The following is a 17767-nucleotide window of genomic DNA, read 5'->3' on the forward strand; positions in this document are numbered from 1 at the left end:
CTTCAGAAATAGTTTTGAAAGTGACTGGTCAAAGCCTGAAGATGTTTCAATAACCTAAGGCTATGTACACATTAGCAGCTTAAAATTCAGCAAGGTCGTTCCTCTCTTGCATGTTGTACACATCAGAGAGGGGGTGGAGATGCCTTCACCAATGTGCATTATGTTGGTGCAAGGAGAAACCTATATCTGTCTATCATCTATCTATCTATTTATTTATCTATCTATATCTATATTCTATCATCTGTCTGTCTGTCTGTTAATAAATTCCTGGATACCAGGATCCAGGTTGGGGGGAAATACTCTTTGCTGAGAGAACCCCAGCAGAGATTTAAAATAACAAAATATGCGGCAAAGTAAAGCATGAAACTATAGGAGGTTTAGACCTTTAAAATATGCCATTGTGAGTTCCAAAACTTCCCTCTTTCTGCAGAATAGGAAAAGGCCACACATTTGGTAAGTTGAACAATACAGTGTGCAAAAGTATATGTAGGTCTGCAGACGTCAGCTTTCTTTTGTACAGTACTTGGATTACCTTGGCATTGTTGTTTTCAGAACAAAGTACAAAGCTCAAAAGCTTGCAACCTGCCAACTGTATCACATTGAAAGATAATTATCTCTACAGGGTTTGATGTGCCCAGTGGTGCAGTTAGCTAATTTCAGACTCTGGACTTAATGGTCTTATCCCACCCACTTTCCTTTAGGTGCTAGTATCACTTCATTTCAAAATCTGATAAGACAGCTCTGCTGATCTGCCCTCTTGGTCATTCTGCTGAATGGAGCCCTAGACGTCTGCCCCAAAGTCCTGCCCTTCTGGAGCCAACTAGGACGTACTCCCCTTTCCGTTTCGAATCTTATCCACAAATGCCTCATAATTTCCTTCAGCCTGATCAATATCCCATGCCTTACAGTTCTTTATTCTCTGGAACTGTCGCAGTAGCCATGGCCTGTGCCAAGCACTCCCATCGTAAACAGGTGCAATGCTGCTAAACAAAGGCACTTTGTGCAGCCAGGATGCGGGGCTCCTACTGTGAGCTGTCCCTGCTGCTGCATCGCGTGAAGTCTCAGTGGCCTTGCTGTGTGCCACTTTGACAATGGTGAAGCCTGGAACGCTGCTGTCATTGTGTTTGTGGGCTGGGAAATGAGATGCGTGAGTTACATCCTCCACTCCCAGGTGGGAAGACATGTGCAGATGGGATGGATGCTTTATGGGAAGGGAGTTTGATGAACAGTTCTTTCCGGCTCAGCCTTCCCTTTGAATCCTTTTTAAAGCATGCTAATCAGCCTTCATAGAATAGCATAATCAAATCCCCATTTGCTCCCACCAATCTGTGTCTGCAGCTCTTTGACGTGAGCCTGTGTTTCAGCATCTCTTAAAGCAGAAAAATAAAAAAAGGGTTCACAGGCCAGTGCTTCATGAATACAACTGCTGTGCTGCCCTTCAACTTGGACAACACTGCATTTTCCAAGACCCAGTGCCAACTGACAATCCCCAAAGAGTGAGATTTGCCAATTCTGGCAAAGGTGGGAAATCAATGGGTACCAAAGGGAGCAAGTTCACACCCTTGCATTACTCGCTGGGCACTGCTGTAGATTCCTAATTATTATTATTATCAGGCCTGGTGCTGCCTGAAAGATTCGTAGCAGCTGATGTGTAATGACTGGACACAGCTCTTTGCGAGTCCAGTTGGCAAGAGTTCCAGTAGGGCATGGGGCAAGGGAATTGTTGACTTAGGCAAAGTGTATACACACACACACACACACACACACACACACACTCCGGGATTCTTGGTGAGACCTGGTGGGGCAGGCATAGGCAAACTCAGCCTTCCAGCTGTTTGGGGACTACAACTCCCATCATCCCTAGCTAACAGAACCAGTGGTCAGGGATGATGGGAATTGTAGTCCCAAAGCATCTGGAGGGCCAAGTTTGCCTATGCCTGTGGTGGGGCCTGGGAAAGCACCCTCTGAAACGTACTTTAGCAGTCTTCTAACTTTGTGTCTCACTAGCATTCACTGCAGCTCACTCTTCTCTTGCTTTTTCCTCTTCAAATAAGGCTAGGCCTTGCTGTACATGATTGACTCCCCCAGTGCAAGAGGCTGCTATATCTCCCAGCTTGAGCCTGGCTTTGTCAGGATCTTTTCTGAGCCCACTTGTTTCTTCAGATAGTTTAGGTAGCTGAACAATTTGGAGGTAGTCGCCCCCATGTTTTTCCTCTTCCCCTGGCAGATGGCTTCACTTGCTAATGCTTCCTCCTTCCTTTGGCTGGAAACTTTCCCAAAGGGATTATTGAGCAGCCTGCAGGAACCGACACATGGTGCCCATCTTTGTTGTGCTCTCTTCCTGCCAATCCCACCTCTTCATTCAGTCGGTTGGCCTTTGCTTGGGAGTCTGTTCTTCTCTGCCAGGCTGCATATGGCTCTGTCCTCCCCTCTCAGCTGGTGGGCACCGCTTCCTGCGCTTAGCATTTTCAGATGCACAACGGAGGGCAGGAACAATCTGTCTGGCTTAGCCTAACCACTGGCTGATGTTCGATTTGTTGTTGATTGAGAAGGACTAGCACCAAAAATCTACAGGTTGCCCTATAAGGTGGGCGGGGTGGTGGGAAGCTTTCTGAAATGTGTGCTTGTTGGCTGTCTTATCTGGGCCAACTGAACTGATCTCTGTTGCTTGTCATAATATTATCCGGCTTTGTGTGCAAGAAAGTGTAACAAGTCAACTGCTGCCCAGAATTTCCCAGGTTCCTTGCAAATTGCACAGGCTTGACAGTACAGTATACATTTCGGATCGGCAGTACATTCTGTGGCCAGGGAAGAATGGATGGACTAGAATGGGAGGTCTGTTCTTCTCAGGAAGCATCGCTATCCATGATGAACACACCCAGAGAACTGGGAACTGGAGAATTCTTAACAGGATTTCTCTTGCCTTCCAGCAGATTCTAGCAGGGACCTTGGCTTCTGTGACAGAGCAAAACTGATGCAGCTTAGGGTCTTCAAAAGTTTAGCAGTGATTATGGTGGGGATGTGAAATTTATGTGTTCATTTGTTTTTTAGTGCATACCTGGCCTTCGAAAGACAACAAAAGAAGCTTATGGAGGAACAGCAGCAAAATAATAGTTAAAAGATTCAAAAGCAGGCATTGTGATAAATTCTAAACGTGTCAGAAGGGTTTGTAGATGACAGAAACATTCTATTCTGATAACCAGAGCAGCTTGGGTTCAATCATGCGCTTCCTGGGTTCACCGCCCACCATTCACAATCTCTACATGGCCTCAATCAATGCTCTGACAAGCCATGCATCCCCCACAACACACCTTTCCATTCTGGAACCTTGCACCATCTTCTGGTAGAAACCTGCACATGCAGTTCCAAATCTTTTCATTGCCACTGAAGGATGCTGAGAAAACGCATGGGAGGAGGCTTAAACATTCTAAAGTGATACATACATTCTAAAGTAGTACATACGTTCTAATTTGTTGTTAAAGGGAAACTCTTGTGTTATGGTATATGCAATGCATAATAACACACTTTAAAACATACAGCTCTTAAGCCAGTGAGAATGTACACTCTCAGAGTCTGTTATATAATAATAATAATAATAATAATAATAATAATAATAATAATAATAAATTTTATTTATACCCCGCCCTCCCCAGCCAAAGCTGGGCTCAGGGCGGCTAACAACAATGAAAACAATCCAACATTCTAAAAACTTTTCACCATAAAATCAATCAAAACAAATTGATGGCAACCAGCAAGCAAGACCCTGTGCAGATTGCCAGAGGAGGGGGTCAGGCTGCGCCCTGACCAAAGGCCTGGTGGAACAGCTCTGTCTTACAGGCCCTGCGGAAAGATGTCAAGTCCCGCAGGGCCCTAGTCTCTTGTGAGACTCATAATAAAGCATGGTTTAAAATGCTACAAAGGCATGCGCATAAGGCAGCATTTTCTACATTCCATGTTCAATGCTGTAGGACACAGTTAAACACATTAAGTGCCCCTGGAAAAGGCACCTTTCCCCTACCACTGTGCAGCAAAGACCAAGCAGTTAAGCTCCCACATGGGATGGCTCAGCTGGTAGACCATGAGACTCTTAATCTCAGGGTCATGGGTTCAAGTTCCATGATGGGCAAAATATCCCTGCATTGCAGGGGGTTAGACCAGATGACCCTCAGGTTCCCTTATAACTCTACAATTCTATGATTTCTGTGAGTCATGTGGATTGTTTGGAACTGGCACAGGCTGAATGCCATTCTCCTGTTTATTGATGGAAGGTGATGTGTTCAAGACGTAGCATGCATGATCTCTTAAATGTGCAGATGTGTAGCAAGAAACTTCCCAAGTATCCTTAAAGCTCCTTAAAACTGATACCACCTGGCAGCCCAAGGGCCAGCAAGTGTACTCTGCAGAGCAGAAAGTCTCAAACTGTGTCAGAGGCGATTTTAGGGTAGCATGACCGGTACACTTGCTCTGGGCAATGCCCTGCAGGAGGGGTGTCAAAACAATGCTGCAGAATAGAGCGTGAGAGGTGGGGGAGATGGGGACACGCACTGAATTTTAGAGCCTAAAATCTGCCTCTGATTGTGTTCTATGGACAACTTGTGGCTCATGAGCTCCATTCAGGAAAAGCTGTGGAACAGTCAAGAACAGCCGCACTTTTTACAGTATTTTTTCTTCTTCTGGTGACAGTGATCATAGTGCGTTGCTCAACAAAACAGGCGGATCCATCTCTTTACAAAGGCAAGACTGTAGTTATTAAAACGTAAATTATGTATGTGCTTTAATTTGTAGAACAACAGAAGTTTATTAAGTAGTCCTCTGAGATCCACAGCAATTTTCAAGTGGTCCTCAGGGGAGAATGTTTGAGAACTGTTGTTGTACATCAACGGGAAACACCCTTCTTAGTGAGACTGTTTCTCTAGATACTGTTGGAGCCAGTCTCCTTTTGGTGCTGTTTCTGCCGCTGCCACTGTGAGCTATGGCTCTTTCAACATCACAGCCTAGTGCACTCCTTAAAACGCTTCGCATTAAGCATTTAAATTAGCTAGCAGCACCATTATTTAAAGCACCCCAAGGCACAATGTAAATACTGCCTTGGGATTTCTGCGTGCTCTGGGTTCAAAATATCTCTAAAAGAAATCAGTTACAACCATTCTACTGATTTTGTTAAAGCTGGATCACACCTATTAGGTTTTGTGGCGTTCATATGAACATACATGTCCTCCATAGTCAAGGTATGCCACATTCATTCCTGAGTAAATTCCCACAGATCTCATGAATTTTTTACTCACTCTTCAAATGCAAGACTTTTTCAGATGATATTAAATCCCATACATGTTTGTGGTGTGTGTGTTTGTGTGTGTGTGCGCGCTATAGTTGCATTAGCATGGACCCAGCACCAACAGCATGACATACTGGTCTCTTGGAAAGGGATGGGATGCAATTAAGAACATAATAAAAGAAAGGAAGCCTTGCTGGATTAGACAAAAGTCCATCTTGTCTAGTATCCTGTTTCCATCTGTAGCCAGCCAAATACCTTCAGGAAGCCCACAAACAAAGCATGAGCAGAGCCCTCCTGTCATTTGTTCTGCCATTTGGCATTCTAAGGTATATTGCCTCTCAGGCTGGAGGCTCCACTCAGCTATCATGCAAACAGACATTGGTTGACCTGTCCTCCATGAATTTGTCTAATGCCCTTTTGGAACTATCTAAGGCAAGCCATGTCCAATGGAAGTGAATTTCATAAGTTAATTATGTGCTGTCTGGGGGAAAAAAACTTCTTTGTTTGTCTTGAATATACTGCCAGCCAGTTTCACTGAGTTACCTTGAACACTAGTGTTTGGCTGCAGTGGCATTGTCTTGATTGATGAAATAAGCACACGCTTGTTCAACAACAACAACAATCTGGAGAGAAATGTAGTCCAGTGCTGGAAGGAGGAACGTTTTATCTAATCTTTCTATCTATCTGTCTACCTATTTATTTATTTAAAAGACTCACAAAACGAGAGACTGTTGCAACAGATGAGAAAGTAAATTTGCTGATGTTTATCACTAAGTTCGTTAAATAATAAGTTTTCCTGCGCTGTACATAGTGTAGAGAGACACTTAGCCTCTAAATTGTCTTCTTTTAAAGTAAATCTCCTGCCCTGACATTCGTACATTCACATTCCATGCATCACTTGCAATGGCAGCGGTTACACTAGCTGTGTAGAAAACCACACTTCCCTAGCAGTTACTTAGGTCAAGTATGCACAACAGCTGTTTCCCAGAAAACAAAGGGGTTTAAACCCAACAGGTGAATCTTTACTAAAAGTGTGCAGTGCAAATATATACAGTTTAAAGTAAGCCACATCATATTCAATATTCTCAGGTATGTGCACACAGGATCACTGTCTTAATCTGATTCGTTGTTTCTTTCCCCCAAAGACCTGTACTTCTGTAATGGAGTGTGTGGACTAGGAATTTCTAAAATAATTGCAATCATTCTTACCATACTACAGTCACTAGAATTGCTCAGACAATGGCATGGCTATAAAAGTGCTCTAAAACTAATATATTCATTCCGCAGATAAGCGTGGATTTACTTGGAAATAAGTCCCACTGAATTCACTAATAGTTGCTGCTGCTCCCAATGAAGTGTGCATCATATCACAGTCCTACAACATCTTTCAATGTGCTGCTGTGAATTGCTATGAAAACTACGGCCTGAGATATAAATGCAATAAATTGCCAATATCATTAATGACATAGGTGTGGACATCTTATTATGATATTCCTTAGTGCATATAATACTATGCATGTAATATGCAGCTTTGTTTATTAACAATTCTTGTAATAAAGATAGGCGTGCTCAAGCTGTACAGTATTTCGTCCTTTCCCTTTAACAATGTTCCCTGTAGTGTTGGAAAACCAGAAAAGGGTTATTATTTTTCTGTCATTGATCCTTTCAAACCTTAAAAAGAATTAACTTTTAAAAAATTAAATGGTAACATATATAAGGTCATGATGACAATTAATTATTTGTAAGAAAATTCATTAGCATTCTGTTCGCAGTTTTAAAATGGGAGATTCCTTTGTTTATCAGTGTTTTGTGGTCTGAATGTGAAAACAAAGGTCTTTCTGTTCCCCATTGGTGCTGGAAAGCCATCAGGACGGTAGAATCATACGGTTCGTCACTCATCAGATGATATAATATGGGTCATTCTTACCACCACTACTTCCTACTCACTTCTTGAGCCTTTCTCTCCTACTTTCTGTTCTTGATACAGTGGTGCCTCGGGTAACAGATGCTTCAGGTTACAGACTCTGCTAACCCAGAAATAGTACCTCAGGTTAAGAACTTTGCTTCAGGATGAGAACAGAAATCGCAGGGTGGAAGCAGGAGGTCCCATTAGCTAAAGTGGTGCTTCAGGTTAAGAACAGTTTCAGGTTAAGAATGGACGAATTAAGTTCTTAACCCAAGGTACCACTGTACTTTCAATTCCTCATGGAGTTTTAGCTAAGTCACATGAGCCCTGTAAACTGTAAACTTTGCATGTTTTCCTATGAAATCTTAGGAAATTCTGGAGGAGGCCGTAGAACAGTAGAGGGTTAGTTTAAATTATGTCTATCTGTTATATTTGTTTTGCAAGATAGTGCTGGGAAATGTAGCTTAGGTTTTGTTTGGGTTTTGTTTTTGTTTTTTTTGGTTCATTTCTTTCAGTTTCACAGCATTTTCAAAGTTTCAAAGCTTCACACAATCAAAATACAGCAATAATCAATAAAGCACAGTCCACGTCCTAAACCATTTAAAGGCCAAAACTAGCACTTTCAAACAGATCTGGAAACAAGTTGGGGAGCCAATGAACTTGATGCAATTCAGATGTAACATGAAGATCAAAAATGTGGTCCCATCAGCATCCTATCTGTTGCATTCTTGTGCCACCAGAGGTTTCTGACCATTTTTCAGCAGGGAAGTAATGAACCCATGTGTTATTGTGGCAAGATCTGCCTTCACCAGAAAATAATACTTTTGTTTTATTACAAATTGCAGGTGTGCCCTTTTCTGATTTAGATCAAGCCTGAGGCAGGGCAAAGCTTAGTTTTAGTTTTGTTTATTATATTTAAGTATCATTTCACAACATTCAAAAGGCGTCCTAAATCAATTTATGGTAGAATAAAGATATAAATATAAATATAAAACAAGAAATGTAATACAAAAAATAACAATAGAAATACTAAAAGTGTTCATCTAAAGATAAAGAAAACTTTCTTTTCGCACCACAGTCCCATTCTGTACTGGTTACTTATTGGGGCAAGGGGGAATTGGCCAGCAAGGACTGGAGATGTGAATAACATAATATCTAATTTCACTCTTGGGTCAGCCATTTAGCTCCTTCACTTGTTTTCTGTCTTATACAACACTCCCTTCATATCTTTGAAGGAATTAGAAAGTTCTGTTGGGCTCTTTTTGTTTAAATTTATGGCTCTTATTGATATAGGTGGTGGTAGGGAGATTGCTAAAACTGAAAGTATGCCATTTTTGGTGGCGGGCAGGGGAGAAGCAGCTTTGTATGCAAACTTAGACTTTGCATTTGGCCATCTTCTACAAGTCTGTGAGAGCCAGTGCAGAGCACTGAATCAGGGTACAAGTTCCTTTTCCACCACGAACATTGACCTTTGGCAAGTGTCACACGTTTCAATCTCAGTTTCTTTCTTTAAAACATAGAAATAACAAGAGGCCTGCCTTCCGGGGCTACTGTGACAGCAAAGACAGTAACCTGGGCCCCATCTGCACTATGCATTTATGGCAGTAACCCACCACTTTAAACCGTCACCGCTTCCCACTTCCTGGAACTGTAGTTTGTTAAGGGTACTGAGATTTGTTAGGAGACCCCCATGGAGCTACAATTTCCAGTGTTCCCTTGGAAGAGGCATTGATTGTTCAACCACTTTGAGGACTGTAGCTCTCTGAGGGGAATAAGACTCTCCTATCCGCTCTCGGCACCTTTGACAAATTACAGCCTCCAGAATTATTGGATAGTGGTGGCTGGGAAGCCATGACTGTTTAAAGTGGTATAATACTGCTTTAAATGTTTAGTGCAGACGAGTCCATAGAAAGCATATTTAAAGTGCTAGGTAAAAGTCAGAGTGAGGTGGCAGATGATTTTGGACATCACAGAGGACAAGCAACTTGTTAGTTATAGTAAGAGTGTATTTTTTCTGCTGGGAAACAGTGCTTGTGGGATTTCCTGATTCAGGTGCCAAAATAACTTGGCCAGCCTTGGTACTATGCAGGGCTTTCCCCCTCAACCGGAGCTCATCAGAACTCAACTCCGGCACCTCTCAGGTGGGCACCCCATTGCCATTATTTCTTTTTTAATTATTTTAACACATTCTTAAAAAAAAAATACAAAGTAATAATCATAAATAAATAAGAATAAAGATGTGCACCCCACCACCGAGAGCATTCCATCACAACTATCCAACCTCCCAAAATTTAAACACCTCTTGTGATGGTTTGACCCCTTTCTGTTTTAACTGTACAAATTCTACAAACACCCTCCATATCTCCTCAAAATCATTTCTCCTGCATATTCCCCGTCTTACCTTAATGGCACATGTTAATTTATCATTAATAGCTATATCCCACACCTCTTTATACCACTCTTCCGTTTTATATTCTGCTTGCCACTTCCACTTCCTAGCTATAATAATTTGCGCAGCTGTCAATAAATTTGTGAGCAAGTCCTTCATAGCTTGTGAACCTTCCACCCCATTGTAAATTGATAATAATGCTACCTCTGGACTTTTGGTCAGCTTTAACCCAGTCATTTCTGTTATCTCCTTAAACACCCTTTCCAATTTTAAAAAAAAACATATTTACACCCCCACCACATGTGAACATAATTCCGTTTCCTGGCATCCCCTCCAACATAACACCGAATGTTCCTTGTTTATTTGATTTAATCTGACTAGTGCTAAATACCATCTCCAAATTAATTTATAATAATTGCCATTTTAAGAGAACAAGGGAGAAGTTAATGGTAAGCTCCTGCACCACTTTTTCTAGAAAAATAGCATTGGTACTATGTACCTTTACTTAGGAGAGGGTCAGGGGTGGACTTTGGTAATCTTTCGTAATATGGCACCCTGTGTGTGTGAGGAAAGGCCTGTCTCTAAGGTGCAGCCAAGGTTAACAGGTCCAGGAGCTCAAACAAAAAGCCGTTCTTCAAAAACACATAAAAACTTTATTTAAAAAACAAGGTTCATCAAAGAAAAAGGCTTCAAATGACAACACAAGTTAAAGCTACTCAGAAGCAAAGAAAGCAACGAGACTGTCTTGTCTGGTTATTAATCAGCTAGCACTCAAGGTGGTGCAAGTTGAGCAAGAGGTTCCTGAGCATAGAACAGAATTCAGTTTGGCAGCATGACCGGTTGCAGTGATCATTGCACGATGAACGCTGTCTTACAATAGCCCAAACCCCGAGTTTAAGCAAAACTGACCCGAATCATAAGACCTGATAGGCCCAATCACAGGGCTTAATTGGTAGAGCTCTGAAGATAATGAGCGCTCATGCCTCCCATCATGGTTTTTGGATCACCCCACTCTCATTAGCCTTAGCCTTGAAGGCCTAATAAGGGACACCTGCGCTCAGCTTCAGTACTCAGGAATCACAGCAGTTTCTCATCAAGACTAACAAATCAGGCCCAAAAGATCTATTTCTCCACACTGTGTGAGGCCAAACTTTGGCGTCCCCAAATGGATCTTCTCAATTATGCATCTTCCCTTCGGCTTGGCACCCTGTGCAGGGGATCTGCCCCACCCCACCCTAAATCTGGTGCTGAGAAGGGGTGCTTTTTTCTGTCCCCCCACCAGGCAGCCAAACGTCTTAGGTCAAAGTGTTTAGTACGCCGACGCCCTTCATTGGTTAGCAGGGCAGGGGACAGAAAGGGGAGCGAGCGTGTTTCTGGTTGTTCCCAAAGCGAGGGAAGAAATACCATGGCCTCTCTGTGGTGTGTAGCCAGAGTAGCTGACCTAACGCATTCAGATGGCCATTTCCCAACGCGGGAAAGCCTGTGAGGAGTTTCCTCCGCTGTCGTAAGGAGGCGCTTCTGCCCTGAGGGAGAATTCTCGCCACCCGAGAGAGACTTGTACGACGGGAACTTGTTGCCACTTGCCCAAGTCTGAGCAGAGAGGCTCCGGCGTCGAGGCTTCTCTCGCCTGAGAGAAGCAACGTGGGCTGCTCAGGGCTGGGAATCGGTGCGCGTGTATGCTTTGCACAGCGTGGTGCAGCGGCGGCGGCGGCGGCCGTCTCAGGCTGCCTGCTCCCCTTTCAGGAAGCCCATAAAAAGAGGAACAGGGTGGAGAGAGCGCGCGCGAACAAAGCCAGTGTGCCCCGCGCTGCGGACCTGATGGCAAGGAGCTGCTGGCGAGGGTCTGCCCTGCCGGGAATGACTCCGCAGCCCGGCCGCGGGAAGAGGGGCGGCGAGGCGGCGCACAGGAGGTCCGAGGTGGTCTGAGGAGGACCTGCCCGTCCCCGAAGGGCAGATGTGGTGGCACCGGTCGTGGGATGTCCCGCGGAGCCCCCCCGGGAAAAGCACCGCCGCCAGGTACTGCCGGCCGGCCAGGCTGGGACTCTGCTGATTTCCTCTCGCCGTCTGGGCTGACGCCCTGGTCTCTCGCACGGAGAGCTGTTGTTTACATCCTGCTATTGTGGAGGGAAAGGGCCTTTGTCATGGAATCCCTTCCTCCCCTTGGGGCCATTCGCCGCCTGCGTGGAGGAAGGGAGGCCTGTGTGGAGTAGGGGACAAGGCGGCCAGGCTGCCCCTCCTCCCGTGCTAATGGCTTTAACATATATCCGAGAGGCTGGTAGGATGCAGGGTGTCCTGAGAGGAGAGGAAATGGGGGTGGGGAAGCAAATGTGGTTCTAGGAATCCTGAATGTTTTCCCCTCAAGAAGTCATTGTCATGATGGAGCTGCAAAGCGGGTGTCCTCATTTCTTCCTAGATACTGTTGTGGGGAGTAAGGAGGGTGTGTTTTGGGCTCTTCCCCCTGACACTTTTTTGTGGTTGGAACTGGAAGGGTTCCATCAATGACCTCCCTCCCCTCCCCAGGGATGCTCTCCAAACTTGCTCCCATCCAGGGCTCACGCTGTTGTCAGGCAGAACATTTTTACTGACAATTGTATTATTCTGTGAACTGCTTTGAGGTATTAACAAGTGGCATGTAAATGTCGTGTGACAGTCGCTTCGGGTGGCAGATGCTGAAGGGTGAGGAGTGGACCAAGGCGAGGGTGCCGCACAATCTGTTCTGCACCCTTGACACTAGTGTGCTGCTCTCAGGTGCTGTAGAGGGTGCTACCCCATTGCCAGTATTGAAAGTAAGGTTTAGCTGCCTGCCCAGTTGGCTTCTGTACATGGAATTGGGGGGGGGGGTTGCACTTGCCTTTTGCCTCAGGCAGCAAAATGTATTGAGCTGGCCTGGCTTGCTTCTATGCTAGGCTCCCAGTGAGCTGATGTGTGAAAACTCAAGAAGAGAGGAAGGAGCTGGCTGTGAAGTTCATTTGCTTTGCAAAAAAGGAAAGAGGCGTGTGTGTGTTGTGTGGGTTTGAGGGAGTGATGATGTTGACAGCTGCTCCCATTTCCAGGGAACAGGTGTGGGTTTCCTAGGTGAAGTCACCATCTCCCTTGGTGAGCATAAATAGTCTGCATGTTGAGCGATACGGCAAAGTGGTATGTAGCTTTCCATTTCTAAAACCACAGAGTGGTAGGCCTTTGAATACCAGATCTAGGTGAGAGGGGAAAAGCAAAACAGACAGCAAGAAACTATTCAGAGCAAGAAGCAATGGGATGGAGGGAGAGGGGAATGCCTAGCTACAAACATAATTTGTTGCTGTTCCCTCCGTATGTTCCACTCTACCACACTGTACTGCATCTTCCCTCACACACATACCCTGTGACCCACTGAAGATGTCTGAATATATCCCCTTGAGAGCACTCATGCAGATGGAATGGTTTCTTAGTTGAATGCTCCCGAGAACATCTGAGTTGGTCTGGGCAAGCTGCAAGGATAACTCGATTCATTATGCTCTGTCTCATGAAATGGCAAGGATTTTAAAGCAGCAATGCAAAACCTGTGTCCCTGACTTCAGGAAATTCAGGCTGCACATTTTGATTAATAACTTGCCTTCTGGAAGGGTTAGAGACTTACTTTAAAATAATAATTATGAAAGGCACAGCCCCGGGGGCAATCACTCCAATTGCACCATGCATAATCTGGCTTTGGCTATGTTAATAGGTGGCATATAAATAATACAATTATTATTATAAGAACATTTGCTGCTTGAAAAGTCTTTGAGGGCAGCCTGAGTGGAAGTGGCTACCATATTTGGGGATATACATTTCCCCCCAATACTATTCAGTGGTTAACTCGGGATTCCCACTCCTCTCCATCTTTCTTTTCCTGGCTTTTTGCTTGAAGCATCTAAACTCTTAATCCAAGTGGTGTCTTCAGACTGATTGCTCTTACACTTATCGGACCTCTAATACAGCAGAGATTTATAACACTGGATAAGAGATCTACTGGAGATTTGTAAACATGGATAATAGTTCTGCACTCGGTATGAGATTATTTTCCCCTTGGGAAGATTTGATGGGCTGGACCAGGTGACCTCATTTTCTTGCCAGGTTCTGTGTGCATAAGATGTCAAAACACATGCTAGGGTTGTGCCAACTCTTTTTTAAGGCTTTCAATGAAACTATACCATATAAAGATGCAGAAAAATAAATCTTAGATCAAATATAACTCATGTAGTCCTTGGAAGAACCCAAACAACATTTTTTAAAAAACAACAACACACAAGCACATATTGAGCATATTCAGTTGAAGCAAAGCTCTATCAGCTGTGTCACAGTCAGGAACCAGAAATCCAGCCTCACAGTTTAAGAGATTACAAAGCAGGGGGTGTAGGCTTTGTGCAAGATAAAGGGCCTATTATGCTATAGCACTTTTAATAAAAGTAGAAATAATTAATAATAGATAATATGCTGCCCATTTGACTGGATTGCTCTAGCCACTGTGGGCAACTTCCAGCAAAATAAAACATCAAACATTAAAAACTTCCCTATACAGGGCTGCCTTCAGATCTCTTCTAAAACTCAGAGTTTTTTATCTGTTTGACATCTGATGGGAGGGCATTCCATTACTGAGAAGGCTGACGAGACCCATCTGCCCCTAATAAAAGAAAATTAAACCACACTGAATAGAATGTGCCTTGCTTTGTTTAGCCCTTGAACAAGTGAATTTTTTGTGTCAGCTTCTCTGATATAGCTAGGAACCAAACTTGCTGTATCAGGCTCCTGTTGTGACTCCCTCAAGATGTTTCCAAATGCAAGTCACAAGCATTCTTCCTGCCATGAGCAGGAAGTTAACAAGCTAATGTTTTGTGGGCCACAATTTGTTATGTTGTGGGCAATTTGTTCTGTCCTATTCCAATTTATAGTGAGACTGTGATCACAAGCCTTTGCTGGGATTTGTGCTGCTCACATACAGCCCTGCTGCCATGAAGAACTGCCATAATGTAAGGCAAAATAGATGCACACAAGTGTAACTCCAAAGAGAAAGATAATTAATCAAAATAGCTGAGAGTTTTGAAGAATATGGGAATGCAAATCTAATCATTTCCATGTTAGTGAAATTAAGTGATGTCAACAGAAATGAAGCCGAAACAGAACCACAGAAAAGAAAAGAAGAGGAATCAGAATGACTGGTAATATTTGGGGGGAGGCCCATAGCTCCGTGCTAGAGCCTCTGCTTTGCATGCAGAAGGTCCCAGGTTCAATCCCAGCCTAGAGAGAGACTCCCTCCTGAAGCCCTGGAGAAATGCTACCAAGTCAATGATACAACAATTAATGGGGCACACCTTTAAAGAACAGCCCTATGGTGACTGAGCATTCTTGGTATCCATGGAATGCTGAGCGTCAGTCAGAAAGCAAAAACTTGGTGGTGGTGGTGCAGAGTGAAATAGAATGCAACACAGCATTCTGGAGGAGAGCATTACTTGATGGCTGGCAGGAACCCTGCTAGGAAGTTACCAGTACACTTAAGTTTTGTTGTTGCAGGTCCTATTTGTCTAATCTGATCTGGAAATTCCAGGGAGGAATCCCAGAGAAGTAGGCTAGTGAAACCTCTAGGAGGAAGTTGCACCCTGGCTCGTCCATAATGTTCCACATTGCACTCACATAAGGCTGAAGGCTAGGCTCCAGGAATTACAGAGGGCAGCTTAGGCTAAAGGCAGCAGTGGGGAAATACACAAAATGTGAAAATTTGCTTGGAGACACTTGCTGTCTTTAGTTTTCACCAGTGGAGGCACAAACCAAACAAGCCAAGTCCTGGCTCACAGGGGAGACCTCTAATTGCTTTGCAGGGATATTTCCATAGGTAACTGATACCAAGTGCCTTTGCATGTAGGTGATCACCAGCGCCAAAAGTTATTGTCCTGCCATAGGAGTCAATTTTTAGGGGCCGTGGGGGCTTCAGCCCCCACAATAAAATATTTGAGGGGGCTGGACACCCACAAAGTTGATGTGCATTCCCCTTCAAATAGAGTGTGTATGTGGGGCACAATATTTTATTCAAGTTGACACCTCTGATTGATACTTAGGTAAAGGTAAAGGGACCCCTGACCATTAGGTCCAGTCGTGGCCGACTCTGGGCTTGCGGTGCTTATCTCACTTTATTGGCCGAGGGAGCTGGCGTACAGCTTCTGGGTCATGTGGCCAGCATGACGAAGCCGCTTCTGGCGAACCAGAGCAGCGCACGGAAATGCCGTTTACCGTCCCGCCGGAGTGGTACCTATTGATCTACTTGCACTTTGACGTGCTTTTGAACTGCTAGGTTGGCAAGAGCAGGGACCGAGCAACGGGAGCTCACCCCGTCGCAGGGATTCGAACCGCTGACCTTCTGATTGGCAAGCCCTAGGCTCTGTGGTTTAACCCACAGCGCCACCTGCGTCCGTGTTTTTGGTCCAAACCGAATTAAACTTTTTGTTTGTTTGTTTGAGTACATATTCTCTCTCTAGCTTCCATTCCCTATAAAGTATTGCAATCTGTTTGCTCTGTTCAGGCACGTGGCCTGAGACTGCAAATGAGCCGGCAGGCTTCCATTAGCAGCGGGAGAACGGTGATAACACCCTGCTAGGTCCGACAAATCCAGATGCTTAGAGTAAAAGCACTTCTTCGTCGCTCCTTGGCGCTGCCACCAACCAACCCGCCAGCCCTGTGCCACAATCCTAGGCCAGTATCCCAGATGGAATTCCCTCGGGGCCTGCGGATCCCCCCATGGATGCAAGTAACCCATACAGTTGCACAGGCCACGCTGCCCCCAGATCTGTCCCCTAGTCTTCCTTGAGGAAAGACGTGTCCGTGTGTCAGTTCCATTTCTCCCGCCGGGCGTCTGGAGGGGAGGGCGCTCCTCCAGGCCTGCGCGGCCGCTGTTATTCCGACCCGCCCATCGCGCTGCCGCGCATGCAGTGCGCACGTGGGAACGGCAGGTGGAGCTGGCTGCCTGCGTTTGCCTGGGTGTGCGGGCTGCGAGGAGGCAGCTTCCCGGGCAGCTATCTGGGGTCCTCGGGCTCTTACCTTGCTTGCTGCTGATACTTCCTGCAGCGCTCCAGTTTCCCGACGAGGCGCGCCGGGGATCGCAGCTCAGGGCAGAGCCGGGTATGCAGCGCCCACCGCGGGGACGCGCGAAGCTGTGGCGCGCCACTTGACTGCTGCTGCTGTTCTTGGGGAGCTGCCCCGCAGATTCGCCCTCGGACGAAGCAGCCTGGCGCCGCTTTCCGCCTCTCGCCCGCCTTGGCAACGGATTCATGGACTCGGGCGAGAGGCTGCCTTCGCCTCCGCTTCCTTGTGAGCCCGATCGCCGCCGCCTTGTCCCGCGGGAATGACTGGCGTCCTCCCGGGCAGGTGAGCGAGCAGCGCAGCCGGCAGGCGCATGGAGCCGCAGGAGGGCACCGAGAGGGACTTGGGCGGCGGCGGCGCTGCCGGTGGTGGTGGTGCCGCGGCGGCGGCGGCCACCGCCTGCTCCAGCTCGCCGTCCTCCGCTAGCTCGGAGAGCTCCATGTGTCCGGAGCCGGAGAAGGTCCCCGCGCGGAGGCACAGCAAGAAGAGGTTTACGGGGCTTAAGATCTTCGGCCGCAGGTGAGCGGGTGGGCGAGCTCTCCAAAAAATGGGGCGTAGGTCCTCGTTCTTGGGTGACGCCGGGGTGCCCCGATTCCCACCTGGGGCGCGTTATGGAGATCGCCTGACGCGACCTCTTCAGTCCGGTTAACTGCCCCGCCGTATTCGGGAGCCGGAGTGGAATCATGGAACGTGTGGAGGTGATTCCCCTCTTCTCTGCCCGCTCCACGTATTCTCAGCGCCAGTGTACATGAGACTAGCAGCCCGGGATTCCAGCCTGCAGCGTTGGGGTTTTGGAACGCGCGGTATCAAGAGCTGGTGGGTGCTGCGAATTAAGAGGAAGGAAGGTAGAGCGTCATGGTTCCTTGTAGGTGCGGGAGGATGCACTCAAGGGTTGTCCCTGCCTATTGATATTCCTTGACTTGGGGAGCATCTAAAGCATTGACGGGCATTGCAAACTGTAAACATCGAGTGCAGCTCTTGTTCTTGCCCCTCAAAAACTATTTTTTCTTTCTCACTGGTTAATCCTTGAGCACATTCATTCAACAAATGAAAGTGTTATATCTGTTTTAGAGAGTATGTGTGTATGCCTCCACCCCCCTGTTTTTGTGGG

The 17767-nt window shown here is 45.9% G+C and overlaps 1 protein-coding gene across 9 annotated transcripts in view; it reads left to right on the top strand.

Moving 5' to 3' along the window:
- DGKZ (diacylglycerol kinase zeta) overlaps window positions 1-17767 on the top strand; it is a 141950-nt gene that overhangs the window by 17291 nt on the left and 106892 nt on the right. Inside the window, exon 1 of one of the 9 annotated variants that reach the window (XM_083455434.1) lies at window positions 10910-11586. The exons of 3 other annotated variants lie outside the window; for them this stretch is intronic. In XM_083455434.1, the coding sequence (XP_083311560.1) occupies window positions 11525-11586 (62 nt within the window). In that variant the 5' untranslated portion in view covers window positions 10910-11524. Of the gene's footprint in view, window positions 1-10909; window positions 11587-16550; window positions 17176-17767 lie in introns of those variants that run through there. 5 more of the 9 variants (XM_083455425.1, XM_083455432.1, XM_083455431.1 and 2 more) reach the window with 5 other exon arrangements.

This window comes from Podarcis tiliguerta, assembly GCF_965153285.1.
Source record: "Podarcis tiliguerta genome assembly, chromosome: 1".
In the NCBI taxonomy this organism is placed as follows: domain Eukaryota; kingdom Metazoa; phylum Chordata; class Lepidosauria; order Squamata; family Lacertidae; genus Podarcis; species Podarcis tiliguerta.